Source organism: Sorex araneus, chromosome 5, assembly GCF_027595985.1.
Source record: "Sorex araneus isolate mSorAra2 chromosome 5, mSorAra2.pri, whole genome shotgun sequence".
Taxonomy (NCBI): domain Eukaryota; kingdom Metazoa; phylum Chordata; class Mammalia; order Eulipotyphla; family Soricidae; genus Sorex; species Sorex araneus.
In genome coordinates, this window is record NC_073306.1 from 332,460 (window position 1) to 349,497 (window position 17,038).

Sequence of the window (17,038 nt, forward strand, 5' to 3'; positions counted from 1 at the left end):
GGACAGTCATGACCATGCCAAAGCACAGTCTTCTCCAGGCATGCGGCACCATGGGAGCAGACACTGACTATGCTTAAGAAAAAGCACCAGGGTCCCAAGAGATAATACAACAGGTAGAGCACTTTGCCTTGCACACTACCCAAGTTCAATCCTGACGTCAGCATCCCATATAGAGCACTGCCAGGGTATATCTGAGTGTGGTTCCCCCCACAATTAGGAACACAGGACCACCAATGTCTAGACCAGCTACCCCTGTGTCCCTACCAGCATCTCAGAGCAGGATTGTCTTCCCCTATTCTCTGCATTCCCCAGAAGTGAACCCTCCTCCTGGGGTTGGGTAGACCAGGAATAGTGTCTATAAGCATTTTCTTGCTGATGGCTCCATTAACTCCTTCCCTGATTGCTCTGGACTCAGGTGTGCTTACAAAGAGATGCCCTGCGGGACTCTGGGCCCTAACCTTGGCTGCACTGGCAGGGACTTCACAGACTACCCAAAGGACTGCTGGGCGAAGGTTTATTGGAGAGTCCAATGTCTCTGGCTGGTGGGGGCATGAGCCTTCGCCAGACTACAAAGTGAACAACCCTGTAGTGTGTTTTCCAACGTACTGATCAGGCAGCTGCTTGTGTGCAGAAAGGGCAACCCTGCTGGACAGGGACCACCAGAAGATGCAGCATCACTGGATATGCCTGTTTTGGGCTTCCCCCTAAACAGACATCCTGGATCAGGTGCTAGAGGAACAAAGTCCCCGAGAAGCTCAGAAAGGCAGCACTCCTGCCAGCGGTTAGATATACCAGGTCAAGGCTGACCCTGTCAAACTGTGCCCCAAGACTTACCATTACCTCTTTTTTTTTTTTTTCTTTTTGGGTCACACCCGGCGATGCACAGGGGTTACTCCTGGCTCTGCACTCAGGAATCACCCCTGGCGGTGCTCAGGGGACCATATGGGATGCTGGGATTTGAACCCGGGTCGGCCGCGTGCAAGGCAAACACCCTACCCGCTGTGCTATTGCTCCAGCCCCATTACCTCTTTTTTTTTGTCCTTTTTGGGTCATACCTGGCGATGCTCAGGGGTTACTCCTGGCTCTGCACTCAGGAATTACTCCTGACGGTCCTCTGAGGACCATATGGGATGCTGGGGACTGAACCCGGGACAGCCACGTGCAAGGTAAATGCCCTACCTGCTGTGCTATCACTCCGGCCCCCCATTACCCTTTAAGTGCCACTATCCCCAGTCTTGCTGGGGACAGCCGGCTCTGCCCAGTGCTCTTAATCCTCCACATCACACTACATTCCACACAGCAACCTGACCCTGACCACAACCCAGGAAGCCAGCGGGACCACAGACCCTTTGTTAGAAAGAGTGGGCCCAACAGTGCCTATCTGGAAGAAAGGGGATGGAACCAGCAGGAGGCCTCACCTTGGAGCTGTACACTCCGTTCGGGCTCTACTCACAGCTTACCTCAGCCTGAACGGATCTGGTGAGACAAGCATGTGCCAGTGCTTGCCGCGATACTGGAAGGGGCTGTGCACTCATGCTCACAGCTCCCGTTGGATGAACACTGCCCCTAACAACCAAACCCTCAAGGTCCCATTGCAAGCTTACTGATGTAGACTAGAGCTACCCAACCCCTACCACTGCTCCCAGGGTAGGAAGTAGCCACTGGGAGTAGGACATCTAACTACATCCCCTTGAAATAGAGGAAAGCCAGTGACCAAGAGCATGCAGGGGACTTCATGGGAACCCTCCAGGACGAACTGGACTCCCTGGCAGAAGTGACCCTATTGCACAAGAGGGGTCTTGAACTCCTGATTGCCCAGAAAAGAGGCCTGTGTTTCTTTCTAGGGGAGGAATGTTGCTCTGACGCTAATAAATCAGCACAGTGAGGGATGTTTTAGCGTATCATAAAACACAGACAAAAAAATGCTGACTCCTGGAGTTGGAGGAGAGGGATGTAGATCCCACTACCTGGATCTGCCCTGTGGTGGTCTGCTGTCACTATACTATTAGGACGCCACTTTGGCCCCTGCATACTCAGTGCTTAAGCGAACCCATCATACCCAGTGTGGGAGCTCTAGGAGTGAGAGATGATACTAGAAACCAGAAATCCGGCCAGAAGTGCCCTCAGGCCAGTGAGTTAGTGCAGCAGGCAGGGTTGCACACAGCCCTCTCAGGTTCCATCTCGGAACCCAATATGGCTAACGGGCCCCCAAGCACCACCAGTGACCCCTGAGCACAGGAGCTAGGGCTAAGCCCTGAGCAATGCTGGATATGGTTCCAAAAAGCAGAAAAATAAGGGCCAAAGTGATAATACAGCAGGAGGGACACTTGTCTTGCACAAGGCCAACCTGGAATCCCATACTGTCCCCGAAGCACCACTGGGAGTGCAGAGCCAGGAATACTGCCATCCCTCTCCTCCCCCATTGCCAGCTGTGACCCAAAAACAATAAAAGGCAGAAAAACTTTGTCCTACCTGATCCCAAGATAAAGCCTGATTACCCTGCCTATGAAGCCTAAGTTTCTGTAGCTGCCACAGGCCACACTGGGTTTGGGAGCACTGGGGAAGCCCCCTGCCAGCAGGGCTGTGGACTGTTGCCTCTCTGCAGCCCAGCAGCAGGTGGCTCTCCTGCCACTCCCTGCAGTGCCCCGAACAGCTGTGTCAGTTGGGATCAGGACATAGTGCACAGGCCTAAGGACTCCCCTTCCTGGTAGACTTGAGGCAACCGTGTGAGGGCTGGCTTGGACTGGGAATACTTGAGGAGGTCTGTCTAGAACCCATGTCTCGCTTCCCTGAAAAGTGAGCACACTGAGAGGGGAGTTGTGTGGAAAAGGCTCCCCAGATGTGAGAGCTGGCAGCATTGTGTCCAAATCTGGTAGTTCACAGGCCAGGGTGAAGGTCGCTGAGACAGGAGCAAGGGAGTCAGGATACGCCCCAGAACCCGGGAGCCACAGAGCTAGTCAGTCCTTCCCACGCCATGGCCCCTGTGGCTAGGTCCTCTGGTACCTCATTCATGCTCCACGCTTTGTTCGTGCTGTGTTACATGCTGCAATTCTGGCACTTATCTGGGAAGCCAGAGGTTCAAGCTCTTAAATTTATTTCCTTCTGAGTTGTGCCATTATGCGCAGAGTGGAAGTCTTGGAAACCAAACAGCTGTGCCAATTTCAGTAGGCAGTCCTCTTGACTTTCAGAGGCCATACTAACCCTACAACCACAAGCAGTGGCTCAGCAGGCAAGAGCACAGGATTCACATGCCAAAGGCCTAGGCTAATCCTGGGCACGGAACCACCCCCCACACCCCCCAGCACTCCAGGTGTGCCAGCATGGGGCTAGAGATCCGGTTCTGGTTAGACCTCCAGCACCACTCAATGCCAATCACCACCGGGAGTTACCCCCAACTCTGCCGAGTGTGTGGTCCAAATCCAACCCCCAAAATAAAAACCGCTGTCACTGCAGACAAAAATGGTAAGTGGAGTCATGAGTGGCTGTCTACTCACCTGCCTGCCTGCAGGTTACCAGTAGCACTTTCCTGACCCATCACCGCCTCCCAACTGGCTGCCCTTGGGCAGCTATGGAAGGGGATCTTGCAGGAACAGGAGAACTGATGGCAGGATGGTGGGCAAGCAGCAATACAACTGCACCCTAAGCCTGAGAAGTGTGGTGTGGACACCTGGGGGGGAAAGCCCAGATCCTGGGATAATGGATGAACACCAGGCACCACAGGCAGTGTGGCTTTGAAGGGAAGCTCAATTGACAGCACTGAGGAGTGAACCAACAGCCCCAAGGATGGGAAGGATGTAGGGGAGGGGTTCTCAGCAGCTCCAGAGGATTCTCGGGTCTTGTCCCAGGTAGTTCGATCCCCAGCAGCGCCTCCTGCCCAATCCCTGCACATGCATACATACAGCTTCAACATCAGACAGCCCTACCCAGGGCCCCTTTTGCCTGGAAAGAGCTGGGCCTCTGCAGGACCACAGGGTAAGGTCCGGGAAGGTGAGGGCCTGGCCTGGATGGGGCACTGCTGCCTGAGAGCAGCTTGCTGCAGACCCCAATCCCAGATGCAGGAGAGGACCTGGGCTCTGCACGTGCTGAGGCCACAGTCCAGAGAACACGGCTTGCACATGCTTTATTTGCAGTCAAGTGCTATTTCTGAATCAGAGACTGGGAGACCCAATACAGAAAGTGGCCTACCACCTGCTTCGAAGGAAGTAACCACAGATGACATCACGCATATACGCCATCCGCCGACTGGACGTCACTGCCATGGACCGGATTTCTGTCCCTGCGTTTAGTGTGAGGCTCACATGGGCCACAGGTGCCAAGGGCAGCCAGGCTGGCATGCTCTGTTCAGCGGTACTGCACCACTCTGGAAAACACACCTTCTGGCTCCTTCCCGTCACCCAAGGCAGCAGCAAAACCTTCCTCTCGCCTCCTTTTCGCCAAAGCAGCCAAAGATTTAAAAGTCTTTGGTTCGTAAATGGCTAGATCAGCAAGTACTTTCCTGTTGAGCTCCACCTGGCACTGGGAAAAGAACCAAAGCCTGTTGTCAGCCCCAGAAATGCCTCTAGTGCAAGGAGGGACAGGGGCATGACAAGTGGACACAGAGCTTGAGTTGTGCGTTGGTCCCTCGTTCGATTTTCAGAGCACGTCCAGATGTGGCTGACCAACACCACCGGTGTTAATGGGAGAGTGTAAATCACAGCACCACTTTACAAGCAAGACAAAGGGGTTTGTGAAGAAGCGACATTCCCCAAACCTAGGCCAGCCAAACTAAGTCATCGAAGCCGTGCCTTGCACGACTGCAGATCTATACAGTCTCCTGAGCCCTGAGCCCTGCCAGGAGCAAGGTCTGAGCACCTCCAGATGTTATTATCCCATCTCCCCCTGCGAAAGACCCAGATTCAATCCTAGGCTCCACATATATTCCCCAAGTCCTGCCAAGAGTGATCCCTGAGCAAAGAGGCAGAACTAAGTCCTGAGCATTGCTGTGTATGTCCTAATTAACTTTATCACTGTCATTCAATTGTTCATCTATTTGCTCGAGGGGGCACCAGTAACATCTCCATTTGTCCCAGCCCTGATATTTTAGCAGTCTCTCCTTAGTTCGTTTTTCCCAAAGATTGGAGGTTCTTTTCAGGTCAGGGAAATGAGACCTATTATTGTTACTATATTTGGCATATCAAATAGGGATGTGGGGGGGAACTTGCCAGGCTCTTCATATGCTAATTAAAAAACAAAACAAAACAAAAACAAACCACTGCCCTGAAATTGGGCCATGCCAGCCAAGCCAGGCTCTGTTACAGGTGTTTCCCAAAGTGAGGGAACGCTGGGATGGGTTTAACAGGGCAGTAGAGGTCATGGGCACAAATAACAGAGTGGTGGTGTCTCCTGCTCGCTCACTTAATATAATGTAACATCACTTAATGTATAAAATCGCTGGTTCCAGAGGTATGGTGAACGATTTACCCCCTGAAAAGGAGTGGCACTACACAGACCCTCGCTCTACAGGGCCAGATCTCACCCGGCCCCAAGCCCAACCATACCTTAACTAAATTGGCAATGAATGCTGAGTACTTCAGGCCATGCTCCTGAGAGGCAGCAGTAATTCGATTGATCCAGAGCTGAAAGAAATAGCAATAAGTTTATGAACTAGTTTCAGGGGGAGGATGGAGAGGGGGGACGGAAGAGCAATAGTACAGTGGGAAAGGAGCATGTTGCATGCTGCCGACCTCGATTCCAGCCCCAGCATCCCATATGGTTTACACCAAGCCCTGCAGTGAGTGCAGAGCTCAACTGTCCGTGGGTGTGGTTCCCAAAGTAAAAAACAAACAACAAGAACTACTTTTGGGGGCCGGAGGAACAGTGCAGCAGACAGCCGTTAGCCTCGAATGTCACCAACCGGGGTTCCATCACTGGCATCCTATTTGGTCTACTGAGCACCACCAGGAGTGATCCCTGAGTGCAGGGCCAGGAATAACCTCTGAGCAGCACCCGGTGTGACCCAAAAACTTAAAAAGAAAAAAGCATGCTTCCCTCAGAGCGGCACGTAACCCCCTGGGCCCACCTCAGCCCCGTGCTCAGGAGACGCACTCCGGACGCACGTGCGGGGGAGCCCGGCCCAGGGGTCTGCAGGTCCTCCGGGAGGACGCAGCACACCCCAACCGTGCGCCGCCCGGAGACTCGCCCACCGGCGCAGCCCACGGCGCTCACCGTCCGCAAGTTCCTCTTCTTCAGCCTCCGGGCTTTGGTGCACTTCACGAACGCGCGAGTCACAGCTCTGACCGCCAGGCGGTAGCAGCGGTTCTTGCGGCCCCGGAAGTGCTGCAGGGAGACAGGCGAGAGAGTCGGCGCGGCCCGCACCGCGCGGGGCTGGGGGCGCCGGGGGGCCGGGCCGGGGCGCGCGCCCACTCACCCGCGCGTGCTGCAGCACCTCCTGGATCCGCCAGTAGCGGTCGGTGAGGCGGTTCCGCAGCCAGAGCTGCGACGTGAGGAAGACCATGACCACGTCTTCCTTGGGAAACACGCGCGGCCACCTGGTCGCACGGTCAACGCGATGGCGCGACAGCGCGCGGTCCGCGACCGCAGAGAACGTCCCGGGCGCCGCGCACGCGCCCGCCCCTCCGGCTGCAGGGCGCTTGCTCGCGACAGGACGCCGCCTGCGCATGCGCCAACCCCGCCGGCTGCAGGGCGCATGCTCGAGACAGAGCTCCGCCCGCGCACGCGTCCGCCCCCGGCGGCTGCAGGGCGCATGCTCGTGGCACGCCCCGCCCGAGCCGATGCACGCTTTGCTGCGCGGACTGTCTCCCCGGCCCTGAGCGCCCCCGCACACTGTCCACCTCCCGGCTGGGCGCGCTTGCTCGCGTCCAGGCCCCACCCACTGCCCCAGCCTGCTCGGCGCGGGCGGAGCCTCTGCCGAGCCACGCCCCGGCCACGCCCCGGCAGGCAGGTGCTGCCTGGAGCCGTGCTGCTCGGAACTGACGAGGCTAACAAGCCCTTGGCACCGGGCCGGGCGCGATACTGTGATGGAGAAGGGATTTCCTTTTAGGGTTTTTCTTATTAAATTTTTTTCCTTTTGGGGGCTAGAGCGATAGCACGCGGCCGACCAGGTTCGACTCCCAGCATCCCATATGGTCTCCCTAGCATCGCCAGGAGTAATTCCTGGGTGCATGAGCCAGGAGTAATCCCTGTGCAATGCCGGGTGTGACAAAAAAAAAAAATCTTTTCTCTTTTTTTTGGCGGGTGGCCCATACCTGGTGATGCTCAGGGCTTACTCCTGGCTCTGCACTCAGAAATCATTCCTGGCGGTGCTCGAGGGACCATATGGAATGCTGGGAATCGAACCCAGGCCGGCCGCATGCAAGGCAAATGTCCTACCCGCTGTGCTATCACTCCAGCCCCTTATTATTACAATTTTTTGGACCACATACGACATTGCTCAGGGTTTAATCCTGGCTCTGCCCTTAGGGACACTCTTGGCAGGGCTAGGGGGACCATATGGGGTGCTGGGGATAGAAAGGGGTACTATTACTGGACCCCATAACTTTACTCGTCTTAAAAATAAAGCACCCTGAGCACCCTGGGACCAGAGCAATAATACAGTGGGTTAGCCGGTATGGAGCTTGCTTTGCACATGGCACTCACTGATTCTATCTCTGACATCCCATATGGTCCCCAGTGCACTACCAAGAGTAATTCCTGAGGGCAGAGCCAGGAGTAACCCTTGAGCATCACGGGATGTAGCCCAAAAAGAAAAATAAAAAACAGATAAAATAAAAAATAAAGTGGGGCCTGATCAGGTGCAGCAGATAGAGGGCTTGCTTGCTTATGGCTGACATAGGTTCAATCTCTAGTATCCCATATGGTCCTTAAAATCTGCCAGATGTGATCCCTGAGCTCAGAGCCAGGATTAAGCCCTGAGCAGTACCATGTGTGGCCAAAAAAAAAATTAAACTATTGGAGAGCCGGCAAGCTACTAAGAGTATCTAGCCCTCATGGCAGAGCCTGGCAAGCTACCCATGGCGTATTCAATATGCCAAAAACAGTAACAAGTCTCACAATGGAGACATTACTGGTGCCCGCTTGAGCAAATTGATGTGCTACGGGATGACAGTGATACAGTGATAGGTCTGGAGAGACAGTATAGGGGTTAGAATGCTGTATTACACATTGCCAGTCTGAGTTAGATCCCCAGAGTTGTATGGTCCCAAAAGCACCACCCAGAGTGATCCCTCAGTATGAGCCAGGAGTAAGCAAGTCCTAAGTGCTGCTGGGTGTGGCCACACTGAACACAAAGGTGGAAAATCCTAAAACTTTAAAAACCAAGTACTTGGGGCTGGAGAGATTGCACAGAGGGTAGGGCGTTTGCCTTGCACGCAGCCCACCCGGGTTTGATTCCCAGCATCCCTTATGGTCCTTCAAGCACCACCAGGAATAATTCCTGAGTACATGAGCCAGGAGCAACCCCTGTGCATCACTGAGTGTTACCCAAAATCACTTCACTTGTATCACTTGTCATCCCGTTGATTTTCGATTTGCTCGAGTGGGCGCCAGTAACGTCTCCATTTGTCCCTGTCGTGTGTGAGTGTAGCCTAATGATATCTGCTCGCTCCAGGAATAAGAGCCTCAAATCGTTCATTCAGGGTTTTGACGAAGAAATCTGACCATCTCGGGGACTGGAGCAATAGCACAGCGGGTAGGGCATTTGCCTTGCAAGCTGCCGACCCGGGTTCGATTCCCAGCATCCCATAGGGTCCCCCAAGCACCGCCAGGAGTAATTCCTGAGTGCATGAGCCAGGAGTAACCTCTGTGCGTCGCTGGGTGTGACCCAAAACCCCCCCAAAAAAAAAAAATCTGACCATCTCATTGGTGGGCAGCCACGTGGTCTTTTGACATCCTGTGGAATCCAGTCAGTAACAGCTCCACTACCCACAAAAACAAAAACAAAAACCAAGCACCACTGGGAGTGACAGAGAATCAGTGGTAGCTTCTGAGTACAGCTGGAGCAAAATTCAATAAATAGATAAAAGCTAGCTTTCTGTTCATGTTACACTTTTTATGTGGATATAATTTTATTTATTTGGGGGCTTCCACACAGTTCTCAGGAGGCCTAAAGGCCACTTCTGGTGATCTCTGCCACCCTGACAGATGGTTCATTGCTTGCCAGGTAATGTAGCATTGCTTCCCACCAGCACTACCCCTGAAGTGCCAGGGTTCCAATCCAGGGCCCTGGGCATGTGAGGGTTGTGCCATCATCACTGTGTTATCTCCCTATCCTGTGGACAGAACTTTAAACCACAGAAAAAGCGCAATGCTGGTTCCAGAAACTTCCCAATGTGCAAATTACCAAATGTTTAAAATCATTTTCTATAAATATTTATACACAGCAGTGGAGTTTTTCTGAACTCTTTAGAGGAAGTTGGAGATTTTCTAAATTCTTTGTGGGTCTTCTAAGAGCAAGAACATTCCCTTCCAAACCACAGAGTTGCCATCTGGAAACAGAACCTCTGCGAGGACTCAGGCTGCAGCCTAAGCCGCAGCCTGCTCTTCCCTGCCCAGTTTATGTTTTCTGCTTTTGCTTTTATGGTGAACAAGGTACATTTAGAGCCAATGAGCTAGACTAGAGTTTTAACAATCCCTGTTTTGCTGGCAACATGGAAGACTTCGTCATAAGGGCCAGCAGCTCTGGCCTCATGTCCAGTAGTCTGACCTGGGGGACCTGGCTACCTAAGGGTCAGAGCAGTGCCATTTGTTGTGCGCTGGGAGAGTGTACTTCACAGTGGACTCGGCCAGACAGGATTTGGTGGTGATATGGTGGTTGACCTGGTTCCTCCTGAGGAGCCCTGCAGAGCTGCAAGCTTGTCAGCAGCAGAGCTGGGCCCTCGGAAGCTGGGTGAGGAGTCTGGTTTCTCTGTGGCTATGGATCCCCTTCAGCACTACTTTCTTTTTTGTTTTTGTGTTTGGAGCAACACCCAGGTATGCTCAAGTCCTATTCCTGGCTCTGCACTCAGGGATCTGTCTGGGGATCATATGGGACCTGGGGATCAAACCCAGGTGGGCCACGTGCAAGGCAAGCACCTTCCCGCTCTACTTTCTCTCCCACCCTGTTGTGTCTAGGTTTTAGACTTTTTGGTTTGGTTTCTGTTTGGGGACTTACTCCCAGTTTGGTGCTCAGGAGATCATGTGTTGCCAGGGATCTAACCAGATCACCCACAAACTACATCTCTAGTACTTTGCACCTGGGCATTCCCGAAGTGCCAGATGCCCGGAACCTGACCTCCACAGCCCCATCTGATTCTCAGATGCACTCAGGGTGGATGCTTTCTTTTACATCAGTCTGTTAGCAGGAGGCAAGACAGCGAAGTGGGGGGGAGGGGTTGGCTGGGGGTGGGGACAAGAGCTCTGGGACAGGAATGTGTCATTGGAGTCTAAGGATGCCTGGGCTTTGCGCGTGGCGCCCATAACACGGAGGGACCAGTTTCCTGGGGCATAGTCAGGTGTGGCTGCCGGCTCTGAGGAGACATGAATGCCCTATTCCACGTCTGCCTTGCACCCTCTCCCTAGCATCAATGTGCATCTTCTTGCGCTCCATTGCTCAGCCCAGAATCATGGACTGCTTCAATGACTCCTTTAGGGAACTGGGGTGCAATTTCATTCACCTTTTTTTCCCTTTTGGTTCTTTTTAAATTTGTTTATTATTATTTTGGTCCCACCTGGAAATACCAGGGACCCTTTCCAGCACAACAGTCAAGAGTTGCTCCTAGAAGTGCTGAGGGGAGCACAGGGCAGGGACAGGGGCTGGGGAATGGGTCAAACAAGGGCCTCCCACACAAAAGGTCTGTGCTCCAGCCCGCTGAGCATCTCCCAGGTCCCTAATAGTGCTAGGAGAATCTACTGCGAAAATGGTTTCTCCAGTTTCTAAAGAAGGAAGTTTCTGATCAGGGCTGGCAGAGATCTGAGGGAAAGCTGTGCCAGGTAAGGGGCCTGAGGCATGTGGTCAAAGCAGCCAGGTGCTCAAGTTTAGCAAATGCCAAGGGTGAGGTTGGGTCCCAGGGTCAGGCCCCTGGCCCCCATAAGTGAGCCTGAGGCCAAAGACGAGAAGATGGGAAGGTTGGTCAGGGTCATGAGTACCCCGTGACCAGGCTGCAGAATGGACCATCCCAAAGGAGAGCTTTGAGCCAACCATTTAATCTGGGTCATTGTCTTGGGAAGTAGGGGCTGGGGGAATACGGTGGGTGCGTCTGACTCAGGTCTCTCGGTCCCCAACCCTGGGGCTGCTGGAGTGGGGCATGCAGGCCCTGGTCACGTGTGCTGCTCCTCCTCCGGTGCAGCACCCCGGCAGGCCAAGTCGCTCAGGGCAGGGGGTGCTGAGAACCCCACGCTCCCGCGCTGTCACCCCATGGAAGGCTCAGGGCTGGGCTAGCCCCCCAACTCAGCAGGAGCTCCACAATGTGGCCATGCCCCTGCTCCATGGCTAGGTGTAGCGCTGTGGTGTGGAGCCACCCCTCTGCGTCCACCTGCGCGCCCCTGTCCAGAAGGTGCCTGGCCACTTCCACGTGGCCACCACGAGCTGCATGATGCAAAGGTGTGAGGCTCAGTGCATCCTGGGCATCCACCTCGGCGCCGCAGGTGGCCAGCAGCTGAGCGGCCAGCAGGTGTCCGCGAGCAGCTGCCCTGTGCAGGGCAGAGCGGCCGTGCTTGTCCTGGAGACTCGGGTCAGCACCGTGGTCAAGGAGCACTTCCATCTCCTAGAGGGAGGGAGGCCCGCTGTGTCCCAGACACCGGGAAAGTTGACCCCAGCTGGTGTGAAGCGTCCACCACCACCACTGGCCTCCACACTGCTCCGGACTTCCGCCAGGTCTGCCCTCCGGTTACTTACGCGTCGCTGTCCTCCGAGCAGACCCCAGCGCCCCCTCCCCGCCCTGGCCCCGGAGACCGCGAGCCCCGGGACCCCGCCCCCCGGAACGTACCTGCCCGCGGCCCGCGCTGGCCGCCACGCCGAGCGCCGTGGCCCCCGCGGCGTCCCGGGCGTCGGGCCGCGCCCCGCGCGCCAGCAGCAGGCGCAGCGCCGCGCCCCGGCCGGCCGCGGCCGCCACGAGCAGGGCCCCGTCCAGGTCGGCCGCGCCGGCCGCCGCCAGCAGCTCGAGCACGGGCAGCCGCCCGCCCGCCGCCGCCCAGTGCGCCGCCGTCCAGCCGCACGCGTCCGGACCGCGGGCGTCGGCGTCGGGCGCGGCCAGCAGGCGGCCGACCAGCAGCGTGCGGCCCAGCGCGGCCGCCCAGTGCAGCGGCGACAGGCCGCCCCGCGCGCGCGCGCCCGCCGGGGCCCCGCGCGCCAGCAGGAGCTCGGCCGGCCGCGCGGCGCAGGGCCAGGCGGCCGCGTGCAGCGCCGAGCGCCCCGCGCCGTCCCGGGCGTCCGCGCGCGCCCCGCGCCGCAGCAGCATCCGCACGAGCCCCGCGTGGCCGCGCAGCACGGCCAGGTGCAGCGGCGTGCGGCCCGCGGCGTCCCTGCGGGCGAGGGGCGAGTGGGCGGCGGCCGGGGGCGCTCCGCCCGCCCGCCCGGCGCGCCCCGCGCCCCACCTGCACTCTACGTCCGCTCCCTGGCGCAGCAGCTGGGTCACTCGGCCCACGGGCCCCCGCCACACGGCCCGCAGCAGGGGTGCCCTGGTCTCCGCGCTGTCGCAGGCCGGGGCTCCCTCGGCGGCCAGCTCCACCCACCGCAGCTCCGGCTCCAGCTCGGCCTCCACCGGGTCTTCCTGCGGCCGACAGGAATCCAGAGCCCAGTCCCGACTGGGCCGGGGCGCGCCCCACCGCCCAGGCCCGGGATTTGGCTCCTGGTTCCCAGCAGAGGTGCTACCTCCGGGGCTGCTGCCCTCTCGTCTCGTGGCGCCGCGCCTCCGCCGTCCCTGTCGGCGGGCAGGGGGTGCATGCCGGCCCCCTCCAGAGCACTGGGCTGTGGGTGAGCAGAGCTTGGCCCCTCTGCTGCCTTGTGGCCTCACTAAGGCTCAGGTTCCTCCCGCACCGTGCCCAGCCAGTGACCTCTGCCAGCACCCAGTTCCCCTGCCAACCACCCCAGGCCCCTGGCTGGGCCTTTCTCCCACAGACAAAGGCCAGGCAGGCTGGGACAAGCCCTGCAAGGCTGGCCTCCAAGGACATGCCTGCGGGGCTGGACGCCCCCATGCCTGACCTGGGCCCCCCTCCTCCCCAAACCACAGATGGGAAGGGGGGGCCCCTGGCTGGGGTGGCTAAGGCAGGCCCACTGAGCGTGGGCTTGGGGTGGAAGCCTGAGCAGGAGGGGGGCCCACAGCAATGGGGCCCTGGGAGCATCTTCCCCTCTCCCTTCTTGCCAAGGCCCCTGTCCTAGGGCATGGCTACCTGCAGCTTGTCAACCCTCTCACTCCCACCCCGCATCCTGCACCCCCACATCCTAGAGGTCCCCTTCAGGTGCCAGAGCAAAGGTGTGCTCAGGGCTACCTCCCCATGGGTCCCAGGCCCTCTTGACTCTCTCTTGGCCCCCACCTTTGGTTTTCCTCTTTGTCCTCTTGGCTCTGCCTTCCGTGGGCTCTGCCCCCCTCTTGCCTATAAGGGCTCCCAGCACTCCGGGTTGGAGGGATCCAGCTCACTCAGGCCTCCCCTCCCGCAGGCTGGCACAGAGTGCCTGGGTCAGGTGGAGACCCTTGGAGGGGCCAGGGGGCCAGCAGGGGCCTGAGGGTGAAGGGGTGGTTGGGGAGACACGCAGGACACAATCCCTTTGGGACACAATCATCCGGGCTCGCCCAGAAGGGTATGCACTGGGACACAACTGCCGTATTGGGACGTGCCCCACACTTTGTATGGCCATGGGTCACCCTCATTCCTCATGCAGTGAGGAAAGGGACCATTTTCTGTGGGGGAGGGGGACGGCTCTGCACTCAGGAACTACTCCTGGTAGTGCTTGAGGGGCCATCTGGGGGACTGGGGTCAAACTGGGTCAGCCGAATGGAAGGTAAACGCCCCAGCTGCTGTGCTATGGCTCTGCCCCCCAGAAAAGGACAGTTTTCTTTCTTTGGGGCCACACCCAGCAGTGCTCAGAGCTTGCTCTTGGCTCTTTGCGGTCAGGCCCCTGTTTCGCTGGCCCCAGGGTCCCCATTGCACCTCCTTCATGTGACCAGCCGCTGAGCCTCAGCCCTACAGGGTCCAGCTGGGGGCTGAGCCCTTTCCCAGGCTTCTTGGTGGGACTTGGTGAGCCAAGAGGTCTGGGGAAAACGCAAGAAAATTTGGAGGGATGGAGCAGGGGCTGGAAAGAGCCCAGAGCCCTGTGCTGGCTTCAGGCGCAGTGAGGCAGCGCAGAGCAATACATGCTGCAGGTGCTGAGGGCACCCGGGTGGGCAGGGGTCTGCCGCAGGCCTCCTGCAGGGGCTGGGGAGGCTCTGCTTGGCAGTGACAGAAGGCAGCCGCGCCAGGACACAGGGTGGATGATTCCCCCAGGGAGGGCACTGCTGCACCTCCTGGAGATTCCACACTCTGCCCTGCCCCGAGGAAGGGTGGAGGTGGAGCGTCCAGGTGCGGGAGTGATGGTCAAGGCGGGCCAGGGCTGGGATGTGAGGCCTGGGCACTGCAGCCCCAGAGGGCGGCTGAGAGATGAAGTCACTGTGGGGCCCTGGGCGCCGGGCACCACACTGAGGGCGGGAGCAGAGGGAGGAGGGCCTGGGGCAGGCTGGAGGAACAGGCGTGTGAGGCCAGAGCAGAGCTGGGGGCAGCTGTCGCCTGAAGGAGAGGCCAGGCTGCAGCGGAGGAAACAGGTGAGGCTCCAGCAACTGCCGCTCAGGACCCTGCCTGGGCCAGCAGGAGGCCTGCACGGCAGGGCCAGAGCTGCTGAGAGCATGAGCCAGCAGGAGAGGGAGACGGAGGAGGAGGAGGAGGAGGGTGGGGGCGCGGCAGACACGGCCCCCATGCTGCCGCAGAGGCTCAGTGGCCGCCAGAGCAGCGCTGCCCGGGCCCTGGCCGGGCTGTGCCACCTGCTGCTGTCCGCCCGGGCCCTGGCCGGGCTGCTCCTCCACCTGCTGCTGCCAGCCACCGTCTTCCTGCTGGTGCTGCTGCCGGCGGCCACCACCGTCTATGTGGGATTCCTGTGCCACTCCAGGGTGAGCAGAGACCCTCGCGCCCTCCCGGGGGGACCCCTCCCGCAGATCCCCTTCTCCCAAGTCCCTCCCCGGGCTTTTGTTCGCTGAAGAGGAGCTTTTGTTAGGGCTGAGGGGACAGCTGCCCCTGCCAAGCCTCCCAGCCTGTACCAGGAGCTGCCAGTGCCCGGTGGCTGAGAGGGGTGGGACCAGGAGGTTTCAGGACGAGGAGATCCTGCCCCATCTCTCATTCACAGCCCTCACAGCCCCTCCTGCCTTGGGCCAGTAGGGGTGGACCGCTGCGGGGAGGCTTCGGGTCCCCCCTTCCCTCTGCCTTGACAGGACGCGCCCAGGGGGTGGCAGGATGGCTGGGAAGGTCCCAGGGAGAAGGGGGACGCAACAAGAGCGCCCTCTGAATCTCCCCCAGGGGCCATCCGCTCTGGCCACTGCCCAGACCGTGGGACCCCAGCTTCCACGTCAACTTGGCCCCGCCCCACGGACCGCCCATCCCCGCCCCGCCCCCACTGACCGCCCGCGTCCGCAGGTCCACCCGGCGCCCCGGCCCGCCTGCCGGGCGCTGCTGTCGGACCGCGCGGCCGCGGCGCTCATCGTGTCCGGTTTCCTGGCGCTGCCGCCGCTGCTCGTCCTCGCCGCCGCTGCCCGCTCCCGCCTGTCCCGGCGCCTGCGCCCGCTGCTGCCGCCGCCCACCTGGACCCTCGGACACTGCTGCTCCCTCGGCTCCGGAGACCCTGAAGAGGAGGAGCAGCTCTGCTCCTGGGCATGAGCCAGAGACCCGGCACAAACCCCGAGGACTCCAGTTCCGGACCCTCGTCGGGTGGCACCAGCCAATTCCACTGACCGCGCCTGGGTCGCGGCCGGCTCGTCCCTAAGCAGCGCCGCGGGTGTCCGCGAGGTGGCACCAGCCTGCCTCGGACCAGCCGGGGCCCTCGGGCGTCCAGCGGGAGGAAGGCTGGGGAGGGTGCACCTGCGCTCTGCCGCTCCAGCAGTGGCCGCTGGCCTCCCGCCACCGCTGTGCAGCAGCCTCTCTGCTGCCCGGCTGGGCTGGCCAACGTGCTGAACTGCCGTGTGGGAGCTCAGCCTGAGACGTGCATTGAGGGGTCACACTGGACAGGTGGGGGCGAGCCTGTGATAGGGTGGGGCAGGCACGAGGTCAGGGGTCCAGATCCTCCTCTCATGCTCTGTGGACAGTTCTGCTTGGCTGTCCATCTTCACACAGGGTCCTACCTCCGTGGATGCTGTGGGGAGTTCTGGACCCTTCCCGCCTTCTCCAGCTCCCGGCTGCCCCTGTTGAGCACAGCTCGAGACAGGGTTGGTGGTCTTTCCCTCTGTGTCAGTAACTGCCCAGGTTGGGGGGTCAGCTCGTGCCATGCACGTGCACACCCACAGGCTCTGTGCCCATCTGCGCCCCTAGCCTGGCCCGTTAGTTCTCAGTGATATTTAATGTCATGGAACCGGAGAGAGCACAGTGGGTAGGGCACGCCCCTGCCTGCAGCTGACCCAGGTCCAATCCTCTGCTCAACATATGGTCCCCCAAGGGGCTGGAACAATAGCACAGCGGGTAGGGCGTTTGCCTTGCACACGGCTGACCCGGGTTTGATTCCCAGCATCCCATATGGTCCCCTGAGCACCGCCAGGGGTAATTCCTGAGTGAAGAGCCAGGAGTAACCCCTGTGCATCGCCGGGTGTGATCCAAAAAGGAAAAAAAAAATGGTCCCCCAAGCACCACCAGCAGTGTTTCCCGTGCAGTGCTCTCTGTGGCCCCTACACCCTAGAATCAGTTAAATAAACCATACTGGATGTGTAATGGTAGCACTTGGTTCATTTCCAGTCAGAAGCAGTCTAGTGTCTCTAGTCTCCAGGTGCTTCGGCTCCCTGGTGCAATCCAGCTTTCATCTCCACATGTGTCCCCGGACCTACAAATCCAGTTCTTC

At 58.8% G+C, this 17,038-nt stretch overlaps 3 protein-coding genes across 3 annotated transcripts; 1 reads left to right on the forward strand and 2 right to left on the reverse strand.

Annotated features, from left to right (window-relative positions):
• Window positions 1–4,103: 4,103 nt before the first annotated feature.
• Window positions 4,104–6,763, reverse strand: MRPL20 (mitochondrial ribosomal protein L20). Its single transcript, XM_004607175.2, has 4 exons — window positions 6,407–6,763; window positions 6,205–6,315; window positions 5,538–5,615; window positions 4,104–4,515 (listed from the first exon to the last, which is right to left on the reverse strand). The coding sequence occupies exons 1-4, from the start codon at window positions 6,656–6,658 to the stop codon at window positions 4,342–4,344; spliced, it is 615 nt and encodes a 204-aa protein (XP_004607232.2). The 5' UTR covers window positions 6,659–6,763; the 3' UTR covers window positions 4,104–4,341.
• Window positions 6,764–8,960: 2,197 nt separating this feature from the next.
• ANKRD65 (ankyrin repeat domain 65) lies at window positions 8,961–15,657 on the reverse strand. The gene is made up of 5 exons (XM_055140957.1): window positions 15,616–15,657; window positions 12,845–12,940; window positions 12,568–12,743; window positions 11,961–12,495; window positions 8,961–11,738 (listed from the first exon to the last, which is right to left on the reverse strand). Exons 2-5 carry the CDS (start codon window positions 12,914–12,916, stop codon window positions 11,343–11,345), a joined length of 1,179 nt encoding a protein of 392 aa, XP_054996932.1. The 5' UTR covers window positions 12,917–12,940; window positions 15,616–15,657; the 3' UTR covers window positions 8,961–11,342.
• TMEM88B (transmembrane protein 88B) lies at window positions 13,728–16,911 on the forward strand. Its single transcript, XM_004607177.2, has 2 exons — window positions 13,728–15,110; window positions 15,631–16,911. The coding sequence occupies exons 1-2, from the start codon at window positions 14,325–14,327 to the stop codon at window positions 15,868–15,870; spliced, it is 1,026 nt and encodes a 341-aa protein (XP_004607234.2). The 5' UTR covers window positions 13,728–14,324; the 3' UTR covers window positions 15,871–16,911.
• Window positions 16,912–17,038: the final 127 nt, after the last annotated feature.